This window comes from Coturnix japonica, chromosome W, assembly GCF_054131305.1.
Source record: "Coturnix japonica strain WE chromosome W, WE-NBRP24, whole genome shotgun sequence".
Classification (NCBI taxonomy): Eukaryota; Metazoa; Chordata; class Aves; order Galliformes; family Phasianidae; genus Coturnix; species Coturnix japonica.
In genome coordinates, this window is record NC_140701.1 from 9,750,660 (window position 1) to 9,771,366 (window position 20,707).

Sequence of the window (20,707 nt, forward strand, 5' to 3'; positions counted from 1 at the left end):
TATGAGCTGCAGGCCTGTGCTCCTGTTTGGACCATAGGGACACAGTTGAATGGCTTCCACAACTGCTCTGTAACGGAAGGGGAATACAGAGTCTTTACAATGGTTGGGCGAGGAGTCAAAGAAGGGTGCATGCCCTCTGTGAGAGTGCACTGAGCTCTGCCTGGGGATGGAAGAGCAGGTCAGAGCTAATGGAAATGGCAAACAGAGGATTCCCGCAGTGCCTGTTCCTGGCTTCTTGATCATGGAGAGCAAGTGGAAGGTGCCCTCTCCAGACAGATGGGAGCCTGATGTTGTCAGGCCATTGTCCCCTTTGGGAGCATTTTTCACTCCAGTATCTGCTGCAGGGACAGCACAGCAGGGCATGTGCCATCCAGCAGATCCGTGGAGAGCACAGATGGCAGCTTCTTGACCAAGCCATGGAGGAACCAAAGAGGAGAAGTTCTCTGCTGGATCTCATACTGTCCGCCAATGAAAGTCTGGTGGGAACAGTGAAGGTCAAAGGGGCATGAGGCCAATTACAAGATGCAAATGGATCTCTTTTTATTTAATTAATTATTTATTTGTTTATTTATTTATACTTAGGCCGTAAGCTTAAAAGATGTTCAAAAATGTCAATAAAATTGAGACAAAGAATTGAAAACAAAGATCAAAATCAATGAAAATGTGTTTACCCTTCTCAACATGAGAAATTCTCATGAGTCTTCTTCCATTTTAAGTTGTTAATACGAATCTTTCAGTTGATTTGATTTTTTTAATTGTTTTTTTATTGTTTATTTATTTTCTTTTTCTGAAACTATGATGTTTTTCCAGAATTGTGTTTGCTGGACACAGATGCCTTCAGGTTCAGGGACACAGACTGTGGTGCCAGTGCCAGTGCCCTGTGACTAAATCCCGGCGTCATCGCTGCTCTTCCCTGCTGCCTATTTGATGTCCCTCAACCTCCAGGTGTCTCCAGCTCTCCTAAATAAATGGCTGTGGTTAAGGGCATGTTTTCAGCAGGCCATTTAGACACACGCTCCTGCCACAGCCTGCCAGATTTCCCCATCCCTTGCTCTTTGTTCAGTCAGATACCTCCCAATTATCTGTCTGATTTCTGACTTTTAGAGGGATGACTCAAATTTGCTCCATCTCGCCAAAGTCTGATGGACTGTGTTGTCAACTCCTTAACTGTGATTCTATCTAGCCCTTCCTGTCTTTTTTTTTCTCTTTCTTTTTCTTTTTCTTTCATTTTCTTCTCCATTTCCTTTTCATAGTTTCATAGTTTCGTGCGGGTTGGAAGGGACCTTAGAGATCATTGAGTCCAGCCCCCGGGATTCGAGCCTCTGTGTAGCAGAGCGGCACTTCTACCACTTGCGCCACAGGGGGGATTCGAACTCCGGGCCCCAGTGTTGCAAGGCGGCGTCTTTAACCACTGCGCCACCGGGTTCCTTTTCCTTTTTCTCTTTATCTTCCTTTTGTTTTCTCTTTCATCTTTCATCTTTCTCTTTTTCTTTCTCTTTCTCTTTCTCTTTCTCTTTCTCTTTCTCTTTCTCTTTCTCTTTCTCTTTCTCTTTCTTTCTCTCTTTTTAATTTTTCATACCTTAAAAAGCATGAATTATGAAAGATGTTCATTAATGTCAGTAAAAGTGAAAAAAAGAGCTGAAGACAAAGATAGAAATCAATAAGAATGTGTTAACCAGTCTCAATGTGTGAAATACTCACGAGTCTTGTTTAGTTTTAAGTTGATACCTCCCAAATCCCTGGCTGATCTATCCCAGGGAGATTACTGGAATTTGCTCCATTCCTCAAAAGTCTGTTGTTAGATCCTTCACCGTGATTCTATCTATCCCATCCTATCTGTTTCTAACTCATTTCTTGTGCAAATATTCCCTATGAAAGATAAACATCAATAGAAGCAGCTTGGACATGGCATGCAGTTGATCACTGTTTTACTGTTCATTCAATTGCATCACCTTTCCTTCTGTTTGTTGGCCATAAATAAAGAGAATTCTTTCTTTTTCTGTGTGCAGCTGGTTCTCTGTGGAAAGCCAGTGGGAGTTGGTGCAAAGACGGTTTAGCACTGTGCGGGTGACAACAGAGGAGAAGAGTGATGTGAGGAAAAGTGATGCAAATACCATGGGGCCAATGTGAGTAGAAATGTGGTGGGGATGTTGAGGAGCTTTGTCAACACATTAACAGAACAGAAGTCATTGGGACATCCTGGATCACTATCAGTTGCTCAGTGCTGCTTTAATGACTTGTTTTAACCCAACTATAAATAAATAGACTATAAGTGTTTGCTGGATTCTTCCTCCTTAAGCTCTCTCTAGATATCTCTCCATTTTGCTGAACAAGTTCTGAAAACCTAGAAAACAGGAAGGCACAAGGAACAAGATGCTCGTTAGGTTATAATGGGCCCCAGGGCGCATTTGATGCCGAATCGATCAATCTCCAGTGCAGAGTGAAGTTTTCACAGAGTACTCAGCAAGACAAAGGCAGAAGTAACAATGAAGATTCTTGGAGTATTAATGGGCCCACTGAGGGCCATTAGCAAGCAAGCTTCCCAAAGCACTAGTTAGAGCCGATAATTGGAAGCCATGACTCCAGTCAGGCAAAGGCACTGGCATGGTGGCTCTGATGCTAAGAAAATCCTTCTTTGCCTTAAGAAGCAAACAGGACAAGCCCTGATTCCCAGACCCTTGGCAGGGAGATCCTGTCCCTCATGTTGGCTCTGGGCCCTTCCTGGGGCAGTGGGATGGAGGTCTGTATGATGTTAAATGAAAGACATGGGGACAGAAGATCCCAGGCTCTGCATGGGGTGCAAGGACGGTGTGAAGTTCATGTCCCATATGTGCCATGTGTTTCATCGCAGGTTGCAGGTTGTGAGAAGGGCCCCGTCTGAACAAGTAGTCAATCCCAATGTAACTGAACTTCAGATCTCTCAGTTCCAGTGCCCTCCTGTGCACACTCTGCCATAGTTTGATGTCCTTTCTATTCTGCATTGCCCAGAAATGCACCTAGTGCTCCAGGTGATGCTGGAGCAGCGCAGAGCAGAGGGTGACAATCCTTTCCCTTACCCAGATAGCAATAAATTGCTTGATGCACTTTAGGGGACCATTGGCCTTCCTGGCTGTCTGGGCACACTGCTGACTAACATTCAATTTGATGCTGACCAGGACCCTCAATCCTTTTCAGTCAGACCACCCTCCAATTTCCCGTATCCAGTCAGTGTTTATGTCCAGGGTAGCCCCTACCGAGATGCCCAATCAGGCACTTGTTCTTGTTATGCTTTATGCACTTGGTGCTTAGTACCAACTGGTACCCACTTCTCTGTCTAGTCCACATCTCTCTGCAAGTCCTCTCCACCCTCAGTGGAGGCAACAGCACATCCTCATCTGGTCTCATCAGCAAACTTGCTCAGAACATCTTCTAGTCCTGCATGCAAGTCATCCACAAAAACATGAAAGAGAAGTGGCCCTAAAATGGAGCCCTGGGGAACCCTGACAATGACCATCTACCTGCCCGATGAAACACAATGACTATAGTCTGTTTGGCCTGACATACTGGCCAACTGTTTACCCACCACATTCTGTTTCTGTCTAGCCGTATGCAGAACATTCTGCCCAGAAGGGTGCTGTGAGTAGTCTCAAAAACTCTAATGAATCCTCTGGGATAACATCAGCTGGCTTCCCTTGGTCAGCTAAATGGATAATCGTGTCATAAAAAGATCAGAAGTTAAACAGGACCTTCCCCTCGGGAACTTGAGATGGCTGCAACCAATGACAGAATTGTCCTTCAGCTGTTTTTTTCACCATCATTTTCTCCAGAATTTTACCAGGCACTGGAGTGAGACTGACAGGTCCATAGTTGCTCGTGTCATCTTTCTTGCTCTTCCTTACCATAAGACTACATTTGCCAGCTTTCCATCAACTGGTATGACCCTAGGCTTATTTAGATGCAATTGAAATGAGAGCCCAGAGCATACTAAGGTGTCATCATTGCAAGAACGTAGATGAGCCATAGCTTTGCAGTGCCTTGAATTCTAGAGTATGCCACAGATGGAGCATAGAGAAAGACTGGCCTCATCTGTTGTTAAGCAGAATAACACTACATGATACATGGGGACTGTGTCTCTGCTCTGCTATGCTCTGCTCACAGGGGAAAGGTGCAGGGGGTTGCTCTCATGTCAGTGCTCATATCTGAGGTGTGCGGTCAAAGAGGAGAGACCAGGCTCTTTTCAGCAGTGTGTGGAGACAAGACAAGGGGAAACTGGAGCATAGGAAGTTCTGCACGAATGTGTGCAAGAACATCTTTACAGTGAGGGTGACGGAGCCCTGGAACAGGCTACCCAAGGGGTTGGGGAGTCCCTTTCTCCGGAGATATTCCAGACCCTCCTGGACGCCTACCTGTGTGCCTACCTGGTGTTCCCCAGGGGTCTGTGCTGAGGCCTGTCCTCCTCAGTATCTTTATTGATGACCTGGATAAGGGCATTGAGTGCATCCTGTGTAAGTTTGTAAATTACACCAAATTGGCTGGGAGTGTGGATCTCCCTGAAGTTAGCAAGGCCCTACTGAGGGATCTGGACAGGCTGGAGAGCTGGGCTGAAGCCAATGGGATGAGGTTAACCAAGACTAAATGCCACGTCCTGAACTTTGGGACCTGGAATGGACTGCCCAGGGGGGTGGTGGATTCACCGACCCTGGAGGCGTTCAAGGAATGATTGGATGTTGTGTTGAGGGACATGGTTTAGTGGGAGCTATTGGTGATAGGTGAACAGCTGGACTGGATGCACCATTACTTGCATTTAATTTCATATCGTTCAGCATTCCTTAAGCAAAAGCAGCACATGGAACTTTAACCTTCCTCTTCTTTTCTTATCCTGCCTCCCTGGATATTTTCATGTGTTTCCCATGTTCCCATATTTTCAAAGGGAAGAAGGTGAAGCCCCACGGCGGCTTCGAGCCCCATAGAAACGACTGGAGCCTCAAGTACAACCTGGAAAGCTTTTTCCAGGACAAGACCTACAAGAAACATGTCAAACATCAGAGCAACAAGTGAGTTGGGGGGCACGGCCCCATAAGTGACAGCCAGCCCCATAAGTGACAAACTGCCCCATAAGTGGGTCCCAAATCACCCCATAAACCCCATTTCTTATGTGTTGGGGTCCCAAATTGCCCCATAAGTGGGTCCCAAATTGCCCCATAAGTGAGTCAGAATTGCCTCATAAGTGACAAATTGCCCCATAAGTGGGTTCAAAATTGCCCCATAAGTGAGTCAGAATCGCCTCATAAGTGACAAATTGCCCCATAAGTGGGTTCAAAATTGCCCCATAAATGAGTTGGGGGGCACCCAGCCCCATAAGTGACCTCCAGCCCCATAAGTGGGTCAAAATCACCCCATAAGTGGGTCCCAAATCCCCCAAAAACCCCATTTCTTAAGGTTTGGGGACTTTGGGATTCCAAATCACCCCATAAGTGGGTTTGGGGGACACAGATTGCCCCATAAGTGATTTCTGAGGGTCCCAAATCGCCCCATAAGTAAGTTTGGGGTGCACACAGCGCCCCATATGTGACCTCCAACCCCATAAGTGGGTCCCAAATCGCCCCATAAGTGGGAGAGAATCGCCCCATAAGTGACAAATTGCCCCATAAGTGGATCCCAAATTGCCCCGTAAGTGACCCATAACTTATGGGGTTTCCTATGGGGTCCCTTTCTTTATGACCCCCAACTTATGGGGCCCAACTTATGGGGTTTCCTATGGGGTCCCTTCCTTTCTAACCCATAATTTATGGGGCCCAACTTATGGGGTTACTTATGGGGCCCAACTTATGGGGTTTCCTATGGGGTCCCTTCATTTCTGACTCATAACTTATGGGGCCCAACTTATGGGGATACTTATGGGGCCCAACTTATGGGGTTTCCTATGGGGTCCCTTCATTTCTGACTCATAACTTATGGGGCCCAACTTATGGGGATACTTATGGGGCCCAACTTATGGGGTTTCCTATGGGGTCCCTTCATTTCTGACCCATAACTTATGGGACCCAACTTATGGGGTTTCCTATGGGGTCCCTTCATTTCTGACCCATAACTTATGGGGCCCAACTTATGGGGTTTCCTATGGGGTCTCTCATTTCTGACCCCCAACTTATAGGGTTTCCTATGGGGTCCCTTAATTTCTGACCCATAAATTATGGGGCACAACTTACGGGGTTTCTTATGGAACAGATCCTCCTGGACAACATGCTTGATCACATAAAGAACGAGCACGTGATCCGAGACAGCCAGCATGGCTTCACCAGGGGAAGGTCATGCTTAACTAATCTTGTGGCCTTCTATGATGGAGTGACGGTGTTAGTGGACGAAGGGAAGGTGACCGATGTCATTTACCTGGACCTGAGCAAGGCCTTTGACATGGTCCCTCATCACATCCTCATCTCCAAATTGGAGGGAAGTGGATTTGATGGGTGGACAACTAGATGGATAAGCAATTGGTTGAAAGGCCGCAGACAGAGGGTGGTGGTCAATGGCTCTATGTCCAGGTGGAGGCCGGTAACGAGTGGTGTCCCTCAAGGGTCTGTCTTGGGACCGGTGCTCTTTAACATCTTTATTAATGACATCGATGAGGGAATGGAGTGCACCCTCAGCAAGTTTGCTGATGACACCAAGCTGAGTGGTGCAGTCGATACGGTGGAGGGAACGGATGCCATTCAGAGGGACCTCGACAGGCTGGAAAGCTGGGCTCGGGTGAACCTAATGAGGTTCAACACGGCAAAGTGCAAGGTTTTGCACTTGGGCAGGAAGAACCCCAGGCACCTGTACAGCCTGGGAGGAGTTGTCCTTGAGAGCAGCTCGGCAGAAAAAGACCTAGGGGTCCTGATAGATGAGAAACTTAACATGAGCCAGCAGTGCGCTCTGGCAGCCCGGAAAGCAAATGGGATCCTGGGCTCCATCAGGAGAGGGGTGGTCAGCAGGGATAGGGAGGTGATTGTCCCTCTCTACTCGGCTCTTGTGAGGCACCATCTGTTGTACTGTGTCCAGGTGTGGAGCCCTCAGTACAAGAAAGACATGGAGATTTTGGAAAGGGTCCAGAGGAGGGCCACAAAGATGATCAGGGGGCTGGAGCACCTCCCCTATGAGGACAGGCTGAGGGAGTTGGGTTTGTTCAGCCTGGAGAAGAGAAGGTTGCGGGGTGACCTCATTGCAGCCTTTCAATAACTGAAGGGAACATATTCCCAGGAGGGGAGTAAACTCTTCCAAAGGGCTGACAATAGCAGGACTAGGGGAAATGGTTTTAAGTTAAAAGAGGGAAGATTTAGGTTGGACATTAGGGGGAAGTTCTTTACTAAGAGAGTGGTTAGGTCCTGGAACAGGCTGCCCGGGGAGGTTGTGGATGCCCCGTCCTTGGAGGTGTTCAAGACCAGGTTGGACAGGGCCCTGGGCAACCTGATCTAGTAAAGGTGTATGTTTGGTGGCCCTGCTAGGCAGGGGGGTTGGAACTACATGATCCTTGAGGTCCCTTCCAACCCGGGTCATTCTGTGATTCTGTGATTCTGGGTCCCCTCATTTCTGACCCATAACTTATGGGGCCCAACTTATGGGGTTATATATGGGGCCCAACTTATGGGGTTTCCTATAGGGTCCCTTCATTTCTGTCCCCCAACTTATGGGGTTACTTATGGGGCCAACTTATGGGGTTCCCTATGGGGTCCCTTCATTTCTGACCCAAAAATTATGGGGCCCAACTTATGGGGTTTCCTATGGGGTCCCCTCATTTCTGACCCATAACATATGGGGCCCAACATATGGGGCCCAACTTATGGGGTTTCCTATGGGGTCCCTCATTTCTGACCCATAACTTATGGGGCCCAACTTATGGGGTTTCCTATGGGATCCCTTAATTTTTGACCCATAAATTATGGGACCCAACTTATGGGGTTTCCTATGGGGTCCCCTCATTTCTTACCCATAACATATGGGGCCGAACATATGGGGCCCAACTTATGGGGTTTCCTATGGGGTCCCTCATTTCTGACCCATAACTTATGGGGCCCAATTTATGGGGTTTCCTATGGGGTCCCTTCCTTTCTGACCCCAAACTTATGGGGTTTCCTATAGGGCCCCTCATTTCTGACCCCCAACTTATGGGGTTTCCTATGAGGCCCCATCCATTCCTGCCCCACAACTTATGGGTCCCATAGGGTTCTGCTCTGGGTCCGTATTTTGTATTACCTGAGGCAGGAGGTGATTGGGGTCCAGGCCGACAAGGTGCTGGCTGGAGCCATGGCCAGGTGAGTTCTCCTGCCCCACAACTTTTTTGCCCCACAGCAAAAGTCTGCCCAACAGCCTTTTTATTGCCGAAGTCGCCTGACTCGGAGCCGTCCCAGACCGATCAGCAGCGACTGAGCGCGTGGTTCAAGGGGGATTTCGGGCGTTTCATTCAAGCAGGGAACCCCCGGCCAGAGGAGAAGCCTGGCAGCTCTCAGGGGAGCAGCTGACGCAGCCGCTGACGAAGCGTGTGGGCGTTCCCCGGCAATGGCAAGAGATTTAAACGGGCACAAGGAGACGGGCAGGAGGAGTCAGGTTTTTGTACTGCGTGACTTCCTGTTTCAGTGCTGGTGAGTCTTCTGCTTTGACATGGTTGCTCCCCGGTGGAAGGTGCTGCCAGAAATACTGAGGAGGCCCAGACAACGGTCCCAATCTCTCAGAAATGGGTGGCAGCAAACAAGAAGACTGCAGAGACCCAGACTGAGGTCCTGCACATCCTGATAGGAAGGCTGCTGCCAAAATGTCTGAGGAGAGTGAGAATGAGCCCCCAACCCGAGATGCTAGTGTGCAGGTCTCTGACTGTACTGAGTGCCTGAGCCTGGCCCTTGCAGTGCTCGGTGAGGGAGGCAGTGATTGTGTTCGCTGCGACCAGGTGAACTACTTGTTTAGCCTCGTAGTTGACCTGAAGGAGGAAGTGGAGAAGCTGAGGACTATAAAAGAGTGTGAGAGGGAGATTGACTGGTGTTGTCAGTCCCTCTCAGCCTCAGGTTCTCAGCACACAGATGAGGCTACTAATGGAGCGTGTCAGCCCCTGCCACCTTACAAACAAGTGGCAAAGGGGAACCAGCCAGCTGACAGCACTGCAGCGAGCCCCCTGTCCTCTCTTCCCCCTAGCAACAATTTGAGAAAGGAGGAGGAGTGGAAACAGGTACCTGCTCGGCGGAGGGGTCATCCCCCATCCCAACCATCCCAAGCTCCACAGGTGCCTCTGCGTAACAGATTTGAGGCCCTGGAACTTGAGGGGGGGACTAGTGAGAGGGTGGAGACAGGTTCACTCATGAGGTTGCCTCAGGCGAAGCGGTCACCCCCAAGCTTCAAGACTGCTTCTACCAATAAGGACAGAAGGGTGATTGTCGTAGGTGACTCCCTTCTGCAAGGAACAGAAGGCCCTATATGCCGGCCCGACCCTACCCACAGAGAGGTGTGCTGCCTTCCTGGGGCACGGGTCAGGGACATTTCAAAGATAATTCCTGGGTTGATTCAGCCTTCAGATTACTACCCACTTTTAATAATTCAGGCTGGCGGCGAGCAAGTTGGCAAGGAAAGCCTGAGGTCTATCAAGAAAGACTTCAGGGGAATGGAGCGAATACTTGAAGGAGCTGGGGTGCAGGTGGTCTTTTCTTCTATGCCTGTGGTGTCAGGGAAAGGTACAGGGAGGATCCGAAAAACCCAACTCTTAAATAGATGGCTTAAGAGCTGGTGCAGACACAAGAATTTTGGCTTTTTTGACCATGGGGCAATGTACACTGCACCTGGCATGATGGCTGCTGATGCAAGCAGCCTGTCCCTGAGGGGTAAGAGGGTATTAGCTGAAGAATTAGCGGGACTCATTGACAGGTCTTTAAACTAGGAAAGAAGGGGGAAGGGGGCAAAATAAGGGCTACTGGGGTTGAACGCGTCATTCGAGGGATTGTACCAAACTCCGTTGGCAATGACGGCAGAGTGCAAAGGGAGGGAGTAGGGCAGGGGGATGCTGGGGATGCTGCTGTTCTAGCGGATCCTGGATCCCTTATAAAGGTGGCGAGACGGACAGCCCGGCTGAAGTGCCTTTATAGCAATGCACGCCGGCTGAGTAACAAGCAGGAGGAACTGGAAACTGTGATGCACTCGGAAAGTTATGACCTTGTTGCTATCACAGAAACATGGTGGGATGACTCCCACAATTGTGATACTGCCATCGACGGCTATAGACTCTTTAGGAGAGACAGGCGAGGTAGGAAGGGTGGGGGAGTTTCTCTCTATGTCAGAGATTGGATAAACTGTGAGGAGCTCCTTATGAGAAACAGTCAGGAACAGGTTGAGAGCCTGTGGGTTAGGATTAGAGATGGGACTAATAAAGGTCAGCTGGTATTTGGGGTATACTACAGGCCACCTGATCAAGGGGAGGCTGCTGATGAGGCTTTCTTGCTCCAGATGCGTGAGGCGTCTGGCTCACGGGCTCTTGTCCTGGTGGGGGACTTCAACCATCCGGACATCTGTTGGGAAAACCACACGGCGAGCTGCAAGAGCTCCAGAAGGCTCTTGGAATCCATTGATGATAGCTTTCTGGTTCAGGTATTGGACAGACCGACCAGAGGTGAAGCGTTGCTGGACCTGCTGCTCACCAACGCTGAGGAGATCATCAAAGGCGTCAAGGTTGGAGGCTGCCTGGGCTCCAGTGACCATGCCCTGGTTGAGTTTGTGATCTCAAGCGATGTGGGCCTGGCAAAGAGACACAGATGAAAAGGAAGAGAGATGAGAAGGTCTACCATTAGAAACAAAAACCCACACCATATCCTAAGACTGATATTCACAAGCCATTTCCCCCACCCTCTGCATCCCAATGATTTCAGCAGGGATGTGATCCATGGCCAGCGGATCAGTCCATCAAATCAGTCATTTTGCTGCATCACTCGAAAAAGATCTCCAGTCTTTTTGGTGATTGCTTTTGTGTTTTGATGGGCCTCGGTTATGGTAGTGGTGACACTGTGGATGATGATACAGCATTCTCCTTCAGCTCAGTTCAACGTCCCTCACACCCCATGTTCTTTTAACAGCAATATGTCTAGAACCAGTTGGTTTTGCAAGGCCACCTTGGGTACTTGTTGAACCTGCCTGTTTGACTCTCCAAAAACATGTTCTGTCCAGCTCCTTAGCACATGGACCTGCCAAGGTAGATTCTCCAGGGCAAGCTGGTGTCATCCAGGTGGGGTCTGATGATGAGTTTGGTCCCCCAGTCCCTATCTTGAAACCAATGCTCTTCAGCATCTTTATCAGTGAGGCAGACAGCGAGACTCAGTGTTTACTGATGGTATCATGCTTAGCGGTGCAGCTAGTAGAAGGAAGGGATGCCACCCAAAAGGACCAGGCCAGGCTCCAAAATGTCGCCCACATAAACCAAATGAAGCTCAGTGAGAAGAGAGGACTGCAGGGCGATCTCACTGTAATTTTTCAGTACTCGAATGACTGTAAAAGCTTATAAGCTTTATCTCCCATCTCCTCTGAATCACTGGAAACAACCCCACAGTGCAGGGAGGGATCATGGGTCCAGAGCTGTTTAAATCACACGGAGCAGCAGCCTCGGTGTCTGTGGGCAATGCCTGTCCCTGCCCGGTGGGGCAGATTCTGGGGGAAAGAGAGAAAGGGAGAAACCAACCAACCAACCAACCAACCAATCACCAACAAAAACACATTGCGTTCATTTGACACTTCCTTGAAGCACGCATCTTTGCCAGCAGACTAGTACCAGAAGAGGCTTAGACCAGACATAAGAAGGAACTTTTTTTCTCAGTGCGGTCAGGCACTGGAATGGCTGCCGAGGGAAGTGGTGGAGTCATCATCCCTGGCAGTGTTCAAGAGGTGTTTGGATGAGGAGCTATAAGATATGGTTTAATGCTTTGTTGTAGCTACAGTAATGGGAGGATTACTGTTGGACTAGGTGATCTTGTGGGTCCTTTCCAACCTCGTGATTCCATGATTCTATGAGAGGAAATGAACTGATGAGGAGAACTGTGGATGATGGGTTTCCATTCTGTGCAACCCCAGATCCAACTGTACATTCAGAATCTGAAAGGCTGAGGCTGGTAGCTCATATGCATATCGGAAGCATAGATTATAATCCACTTAAGCAGATATAAACATAGGATCATAGAATCACAAGGTTGGAAAGGACATAGAAGGCCATCCTGTTCAGCTGTCCTTACATCATCATTACTGCTATTGAGCTACTGAAACATATCTCATAGCACCTCATCCCAGTGCCTCGAAAACCAGCAGGGACAGTGACCCCACTACTTCCCTGGGAGAAGAAGAGGACAAGCAGGGCACCACCCCTGGTAGGCTCCCCATCTTAAAATCATGCACTGGATGGGACCTCAATGTGGCACTTTGTATGGAGAGACCATAGGAGATGGCTCCCTAACCCTAACCCTAACCCTAACTTTAACTATAACTCTAACAATTACCTCTGTGGGTAATTATTTCTCATTACAATCTGATTCTAATGGCAAAACACAACTCCATCCCAAAGACCACCCACCTCTCAGGGGCAGCGAGCCCTCACTGAGCCCCAGATCTGAGTCATTACGGCAGCAAAAGAACTTCAAGCGATCCCCTTATCCAACCACCCACTGCCCACCAGCACTGCTCGCTGCCCCACACTGGTAGAACACCTCCAGGGATGGTGACTCCACCGCTCCATGGGTGGAAGCCTCAACTGCAATGCAAAGGGGCTTTGATTTTCTATCGTTTTCTAACCAGCTTTTCTTTACCCATGAATGCAATGCCCAGATGAGATTCATGTAAGGCAAAATAAAAGATAACAATAAGTATTAATGAACAGTTGCTATCAGACAAACATCTGACGACTTTTATTAAGGCCCACAGGAATCAGAGCTGTCAGCACAGCTGCGTGCCGTAATTATAAACCACCGCCACTGGAGCCAAACAAACACTGCAGTCTCAGTAATCCCTTAAAGTGATAAAGGATCTCAAGAGAGAACAATAGGAGGATATCTCCATCCTCTGCCACGCAGTGATCCGCCCCTATCAGTGGGCAGTGTCGGCTGTGTGTAGTGAGTGTTTTTTACAGCTAGTTAGCTGAGATGGGTCGTAAACACTGTGCAGCTAGACAAGCAGCCGTATCACCTGCAAGGGCAGTTAGAATAACAAGATGTCCTGGGATGGTGAGAAACTAGCCATGGTTCTGGGAACTCAGGAAGGGAGTAGCTTTCAGTTGATAACAACAAGCTGTTAAGATACTCGGGGATGGTATGTAATTGGGAACCAATGATGAGCTCCACTTTTGCAATATGTATGAGCTAATTATCCGTATTATAAAGGTACATGCAGCCAAGGAATAAATGAGAATAGCTGATCATATGTCAATGACAGGTGTGGTCGTCTGCTTTTCTCCCGCCATTCTGCAACAATTGGTGACCCTCGACGTGGCCTACCAGGTAGGATAGCAGCGGTGAAGGTGTTCGGATCCTTAAGCAGCGGGGATAGCATGGGCCAGGAACAGAAGGTACAGGTGCTCTACGTGACCTTATAGAAGGGCCTAGCCGATATGGGCCGCTGACGTCCTTTAAGGCTGCAACAGCATGCTGACAAATAGGTATGGGAAGGCAAGCGGTTTATGAATTATTTTCTTGCTTTTTAAAAAAAAAGTGTCAGGTTAAGGGGACAGACTTGCAAAAGGAACTCCCCGAGTTATTAGTGTATGGGTATGCTAAAGGGTTATTTCAGAATCCACATTTAGTGCATGATCTTGCTGAGTGGCGTAAATTTGGAGATGTAATTTTTCAGGGAATTATAGATGGGGAGAAGATGGCTAAAAAATGCAGGAAGTGGTGACGTGTGGTTTATAATGATTTGCTGCAATATCAGGCAGAAAAGGAAGCAGCAGAGCAAGCTAGTGCTGTGCAGGGGAGGAATAAGAATTATAATGAATGGTCAGATTGCCCGGTGCCCCGTGCTTTGTCCACCGTAAAGTTGCCGCCGGCCGCCGAGCCTGCATTGCCAGTGGCTGCGGAGCCGAGTGCCCCGTCTCCGCCTCCGGCACGTCTGTATCAGACGAGCTGCCTGCATCGACCATGGCGCTACAGCCAGCCCCCTCGACCCCCGTTTGCAATGAGCCGCTCCCTGGGGCACAGAGTGACCTGGCAGAGGCCGTCGCGCAGGAGCGGGGGGGGGCCTGGGCTGCGCTGGCGCAGGCTTGTTTAGAGGCGGGAGACGGTGAGGCGTTGGAAGCGGTGCCACAGATGGTGCTGCCGGTGGGGTATTTGCCTAATTCTGCAGGCGGGACACAGGCTACTATCAGTGCTTTAGATTGGAAGTTGTTGTCACAATTGCGGTCTACGGTCAGTCAGTTTGGAGTAAAAAGTGAGCCAGCGAGACAGATACTGGATTATATCTGGAGTACTCAGGTTTTGTTGCCATCTGATTGTCGGGCTATAGCTAGGTTGGTTTTTTCGCAGCACCAACAACTGCTATTTAATGCTTATTGGGAAGAGATGTGCCAACAGAGCGTTGCGATAGTTAGGCAGCCCAGAGATCCCTTGTATAATGTAACCGTTGAAGAACTTTTAGGGGTGGGTCCTTTCATCCGGACGGAGGCCCAGGCTTTATTAGGACCAGTTAAATGTAGGGAGTCAATGTATCTGGCCAGGCAGGCTATGGATAAGATCAAGGTGCCAGGTGGGCTGCCGTCTTATATGGGAATCCAGCAGGGAAGAAATGAGGATTTTGGAGCGTTTCTAGATAAGGTAGCTGGAGCCATAGAGAAGGCTGGAGTACCAGAGTACATGAAGGAAATAATGCTAAAACATTGTGCACTTCAGAATTGCAATGCTACAGCTCGTGGCATTCTAAGTATTTGAGGAGTAACTGGACAATAGAGGAGGCGTTAGACAGATTATCGAGTGTGCCCACAGGGGCTCAGACTTTCATAGTTGAGGCTATTAAAGAGCTAGGGGCAGGATTAAAGGCACAGGCTGAGGCTTCTCAGAATCAAGTGTTAGCAGCTCTTGCACCCTTAAAAGCGTCTGCGGTAACCAATTCAGGCCCAAGCACCTCTTTTAAATGTGTCCGGTGCGGTGTTAAGGGACATTTGCGACGGAATTGCCAAGCTGTCAGTGTGTGGTGCCAGAACTGCCGCTCGGACAACCACAACACCGTCTGCTGTCTCCGGTCGAGAAACCTCCAGCCCAGCGCACGAAAGAACAGCGGCCGTGCTCCGACACAAGCAGCCGTTCCCAGCCAGCGGCCGCCTGCCGCCCCCCCCACGTTGCTCGCCGCGTTGTCGGTCTCTACGGCCCCCCCGCCCTTCGGTCTGCCTATGTCGTTCGTCGCGCCCCCGCCCTCTGCTTCGCCCACGTCGTTCTCTGCACCTCGCCATGCCGCCCCCCCCTCGTCGTGCGTGGCTGCATCTCTGCAGCCCGTGTGTAACGTGGTTAAAGAAGTGGATGGACCGAAACCAGGGGATCGTTGTGACCCTGGTCCTGTAGATCCAGAAAGCGAATCGGACGCATTTCCTCCTGATGATACTTTGTTTGGAGCAGGAATGACAAATTTCCCTACAGCGTACTGTGATGTCTTAGAGCAGTGCAGAAAAGAAACAATATTAAGGGGTGATGCTGACACGTTGCAAACTTTTCCTCTGTTGTTTCAGCCGAATCAGGCCCCCCATTGGGAATCCCTGCCTTGTGAGGCAGTGAAGGAGCTAAAGGAGTCAGTGAGAACATACGGAGTTCAGTTAGCCTTTACATACAATCTTTTGGTTGTAAACAGTGACAGTTACGCTATGACCCCTCATGACTGGAAAATTGTGTTAAGAATGATCCTCTCTGCTACGCAGTACACAGTGTTTATGACTGAATACCAGCTACATAATTTGACTGATACCTCTTTGCCTCAAACTGGGACAAATCCATGTGGCACAGCACCTCTTCAACTGTGTCAGACAGATGTCACTCACGTTCCTGAATTTGGCCGTCTAAAATATGCACATGTAACAATAGATACTCATTCTTCTTATGTATTTGCCACAGCACATACAGGTGAACGCAGTCATGACACCCGTAAACACTGGTTATCTGCTTATGCTGCTATGGGAATTCCACATACTACAAAAGCAGATAATGGGCCTGCGTATACCTCTAAGGCCACTCGAACTTTCCTCCAAGAAGGGGGTGTTAAACATACTACAGCAATTGCTCATTCTCCCACTGGACAAGCTATCACTGAGCACATTTATCAAACATTGAAATCCATTCTTATTATTAAACAAAAAAAGGGGGAATATGGGAGACACACTACAAGAAATATTATGCAAGGTTTTGCTTGTTTTGCTTGTGCTGAATTTTTTGAAAATATTATGTAAGGTTTTGCTTGTTTTGTTTGTGCTGAATTTTTTGAATCGTGTTCATAGAGATATAGCTTATGTGGATCGTCATTTTGAGGCTTCCCCAGTGCTGAAGGAACAGCCTATGGTTAATGTTTGGAATATGGCCACAGGACTTTGGGGCTGTCCCCTACCACTGACAACTTGGGGTCGTGAATATGCTCGTATTTCCACAGGGACTGGCCCTACGTGGGTTCCATCATGATATGTTTGGTCTCATCTGAAGGCAGAAAATAGCATCCAGCCTTTATAGTAATTGTAATTGTGTGTTTCTTACTTAGTAGTATTGCTTTGTAACTTGCTGTGTTATAGATAATATTAGTAATAGTTTGACATAGTGTGTGATTTTCTGTTTTACCAATGAAGTCTCAAGAATTAGAGTTTAAGGCATTAGCTAGGATGTTGTGTGTTTCTTCTATTTTAGTAATAGATCAGATGCGTATTAAACAGGATTTGATGTAATCAATGCTAGAATCTACAGGAATAGCTCTTTTAATGTTTTAGTACTGTTTGGTTATGATGTTATTAGCCTATTGATTAGCTTTTCTTAATTTGCAAAGACAAAACCTGGAAAGGAATCCCAGTCAAAGAGATGACCCTGTATCATAGAATAGATACCTCTCTTACATCCAACTAATTGGGATTTTTTAAATATAGCCATGCATCATTTTAGACAAAAGTGCACGCTAATAGAACTAAATTTGATAGTTTATTTTGTTTTCCAAGCAGGTGTTCCACTTGGGCTCTATATCACGCACTGGCCATGCGGATGTGGTGTACAACTGGAAGAAATCCTTCAGACCCTGAATGCAGGAGAGAATCTGTGGTGGGTGAGAGAGGAAAGGTGCACCTTGAAGCAGGGGACGCCTTGCTGGCACTACCTGTCGCATCCACTGTTGTATTAGGCGAAATCGGACCCTCGGGATGTAACGTGATAGGCCCTCCCCTGCTGGGTCATGCATATGTAAAAAAGATAAGGATGAAACTGGATACCTATATAAGGGACCCTCACATTCCAATAAACGCCATTTTACAGCTCACCATAATGGTGTAACAAACAGCTGTGACTTGGTCGGGGCCGTCGATACACATTCACAAAGGGACTTGACTTTCCAGGTTACCAGATCGAGGTAACAAATGGTGCCCCGTGTGAGGAAAAGTCCTGGAGGTGAGTGTGCGACGGCAAAAACCACGCTGACGGACGCGGTATCCACGGTTCGAGCCCGTGGAAGCACTCTCGGTGGGGTGCAAAGGGGAATGCAGCGCTGCGCCTATCCTACGGCCGATAGTTCGTAGAAGACCAGGAAGACTTCAGGTCTCTGGGTAAATGTATTCCGTCATTAGAGTAGTATTGCAACTTTGTAAAACCTACTATGGTAGGAAAGCTACGCCTTCTAAGAAGGACATTGCAGTCGTCATTAGTTGTCTTGAAAAGGAGAGGGAGCTTTCCTCTCCTCGGGTGATTTTGGATCACAATAAGTGGGACTCTTTAACTTTTTCGCTCTTTGAGCGCGCAATGAATGAGCAAAAAGCTTCTGAGCTCAAAACGTGGGCATTGGTGCTACGGGCATTGAAAGCGGCTCGGAAAGAGGGGAAGACTGAAACTCAGGTTGGGACGGCGGAATGTGGGTCGGGAAGCCTTTTCTCTTGCAGATCCGAGGATTTGAGAGACAAAGACAAGGTGGCGCCTGCCATCCCAACCGCACCTATTGATCCGGCCGAACAACAACCAGACGGCCCCGTCCAGCAGCATTCCACACATTCCACATCCTTATCTCTTGACCAGCAGAAGCCTTCCTCGGAGGCCCCATCACGGTATCCAAAGCAACCTGCGTTCCTTCGCCCATCCTTGGGGGTGGGGAAGGGGAGTGAGCAGGGGCGGGAGGATGGGTCCCTTCCTCGAGATGGGATGTGTTGTGGGTGTGGTTCCGCCCCGGGGGGCGGGGTGGATAAGACTAACCAAGATGGAAGCCAATCCGCATCAGCGGGGGCGGAGGCAGAGGCGTTCCTAATCATAATAACCCTTCCCCAAGAGGGTGGGCTACTGGTCCAGCTCTACCTGCGGGGAGGGAGAGGGGAGAACAAGAGCGACCAAGTCTCGGATTGGTCAAAGATAAGGGAGGCATTCCTTTTTATCGTTAATTGGGGGCCCGGTCAGGGGGCCCCAGGCTCGAGTGGAGCCTCTGAAGCAGAAACAAGTCCAGCTGTCGAGCGAGCCACGGCAGCCCGAGTTGGAGTCGGTTAAACTTCTGCTGACAACTTGGAGGAGAGGAAGAATGCTTAGGATAAACTGTATTGATTATTGTCACTGTCTTTGTGATTGTTAAATGTTTATGGTATATGGAAGTATAAATGCAAATGGTATATGGAACTGTTAATGTTATAGGGATGTGTAAACATGAATGCTATATGGAAGTGGAATTATTAATGTTACATGGAAGTGTAATTGAGGGTTCGAGTAGTGGAATTATGAAAAACAAAAAACAGCAAAAGGTTACAGAAGAACAGTGAGTTAAAATATTGAATGTGATCTGCTCTAGCCAGAGAAGTTTAAGTGCCAGCAAGAGAATGCAAACCCCCGCGCTGCCCCCCCTCACTGCTTACCCCCCGCCCCTCGGCTCCGCCGCTTGCGAAAGTAAACAAATCGTTACTTCCGAATGGGGACAAAAGCAAGACATTAGAAGTATCTCTTGCTAGTCGGAGCAAGAATGTCTTCATTTTCTCCCAATAATATACACATTTAGGGGACTCGGGTAGGGACTTGGACAAATTTGTTGATGGAGCTTGAAATTGTATGGAGGGGGAATTGTGGTGGTGGAGTTGGATGGAACGGTGGCAGCTTTACTAGAGCAGGTCCTGAAGATCCCAGGATGAGTTTTGCCCGTAGTGGGCTGAATGCAATGTGCACACAGCAGTGCAAAGATATTTGTTTTCTGACAGTTTCAGGTGCATCTCACTCTGTACTGCATCAAGAATTACTATACTACCCTTAGATGATTTTTGTAACTATAGTAGGAGTAGGTCAACAAGAAAAAGCTTACCAATTAAAAGAAAAAAGAAGAAATCTAAGGGTGAAGCAAGTAACGATAGAAATAAGTGACTATAGCTGTTAATAACTTTTCTGAGTAGTTTGTATTGTAGAGAGATCTAATATAGTGGTTTGTTATGTTTTATGAGCAGGTGTTTCACCTGGGCTCTGTATCATGCACTGGCCATGCATATATGGAGTACATGTGAAAAAAAAAAAAAACCTGCACAGGAGAGAATCTGTGATGGGTGAGAAAGGCAAAGTGCACTTTGAAGCAGGGGACGCCCTGCAGGCACTGCCTATCGCATCCACCACTACTGTGTTCTTTCTCTCTCCTTTTGGTGGTTTGCCACCTCATAGTTATCGATAAGTAATAATACATTAGCTTAGAAATTTCCATTTATAGAATTGTCTAAAATGAATGCTTGAATGAGTGTGTATATGTCAACTCAAAAAATTATGACGTTACATGTAATCTTCTGTTTAGTGTATTATCAGTGAAGGTTTTGATTGAGTGATGATTATGTTAACATTTAAGTCCCCTGCAGCTCAGCGACACTGGGCCACTGCCATCGTGGTCCTTGGTGTGCTGCGACACATCGAGACAGACAATGGCTCGCGCTTCATCTCGAGATCTACTCAAGGAGCACTGGGGAATATCTCACTCGACAGGCATCCCTGGGAATTCCCAGGGACAAGCATTGTGGAAAGGGCCAACCGTCTCCTGAAGGACAAGATAGGTGTCCTTGGGGAGTGGGAAGGTCACAGAGGTAGGATCCTGGTAGCCCAGCAGGCAGAAGTATTGGCACAGCACATTATGCAATCAATCATTTTGAACGAAGAGGTTATGCCACAGTAAAGGACAGAGAATCGGGAAAAATTTTATGGATCCCATCGAGAAAAGTAAAACCTGATGCAGTCATCACCCAAAAGGGCGGTCTGGGAAAAACAGAAAACTAATCGAAATCTGAGTACTTTTCTTTCAGGCATGCTGTTTTACAGAATAAAGCTGCAATAGATTTCCTGCTGCTGGCTCAAGAGGCACAGGTGCAAGGACTTTGAATGAGAAAATGGAGTTCCAGCGGATATACAAGAAGCTTTGAGCAGAAGGATGAACTGTATAATATAACCAAAGATGCCTTGGGCATACTGTTTAGAACACCACTAACATTGTTAGACATTGCACCACTTATCTCTGCATGCTTTTTAACCTGTATACCTCACTTTATAAATAATATGTAACAAAGTTTAAATTATATAAGTACTAACAA

At 48.0% G+C, this 20,707-nt stretch overlaps 1 protein-coding gene and 1 long non-coding RNA gene across 2 annotated transcripts in view; one reads left to right on the forward strand and one right to left on the reverse strand.

Annotated features, from left to right (window-relative positions):
• Positions 1-20,707, reverse strand: part of LOC146754489 (uncharacterized) — an 80,637-nt gene that overhangs the window by 17,228 nt on the left and 42,702 nt on the right. The window lies entirely within an intron of this gene.
• Positions 8,768-9,877, forward strand: LOC146754490 (uncharacterized). Its single transcript, XM_085527465.1, has 2 exons — positions 8,768-9,060; positions 9,118-9,877. The coding sequence occupies exons 1-2, from the start codon at positions 8,768-8,770 to the stop codon at positions 9,875-9,877; spliced, it is 1,053 nt and encodes a 350-aa protein (XP_085383591.1).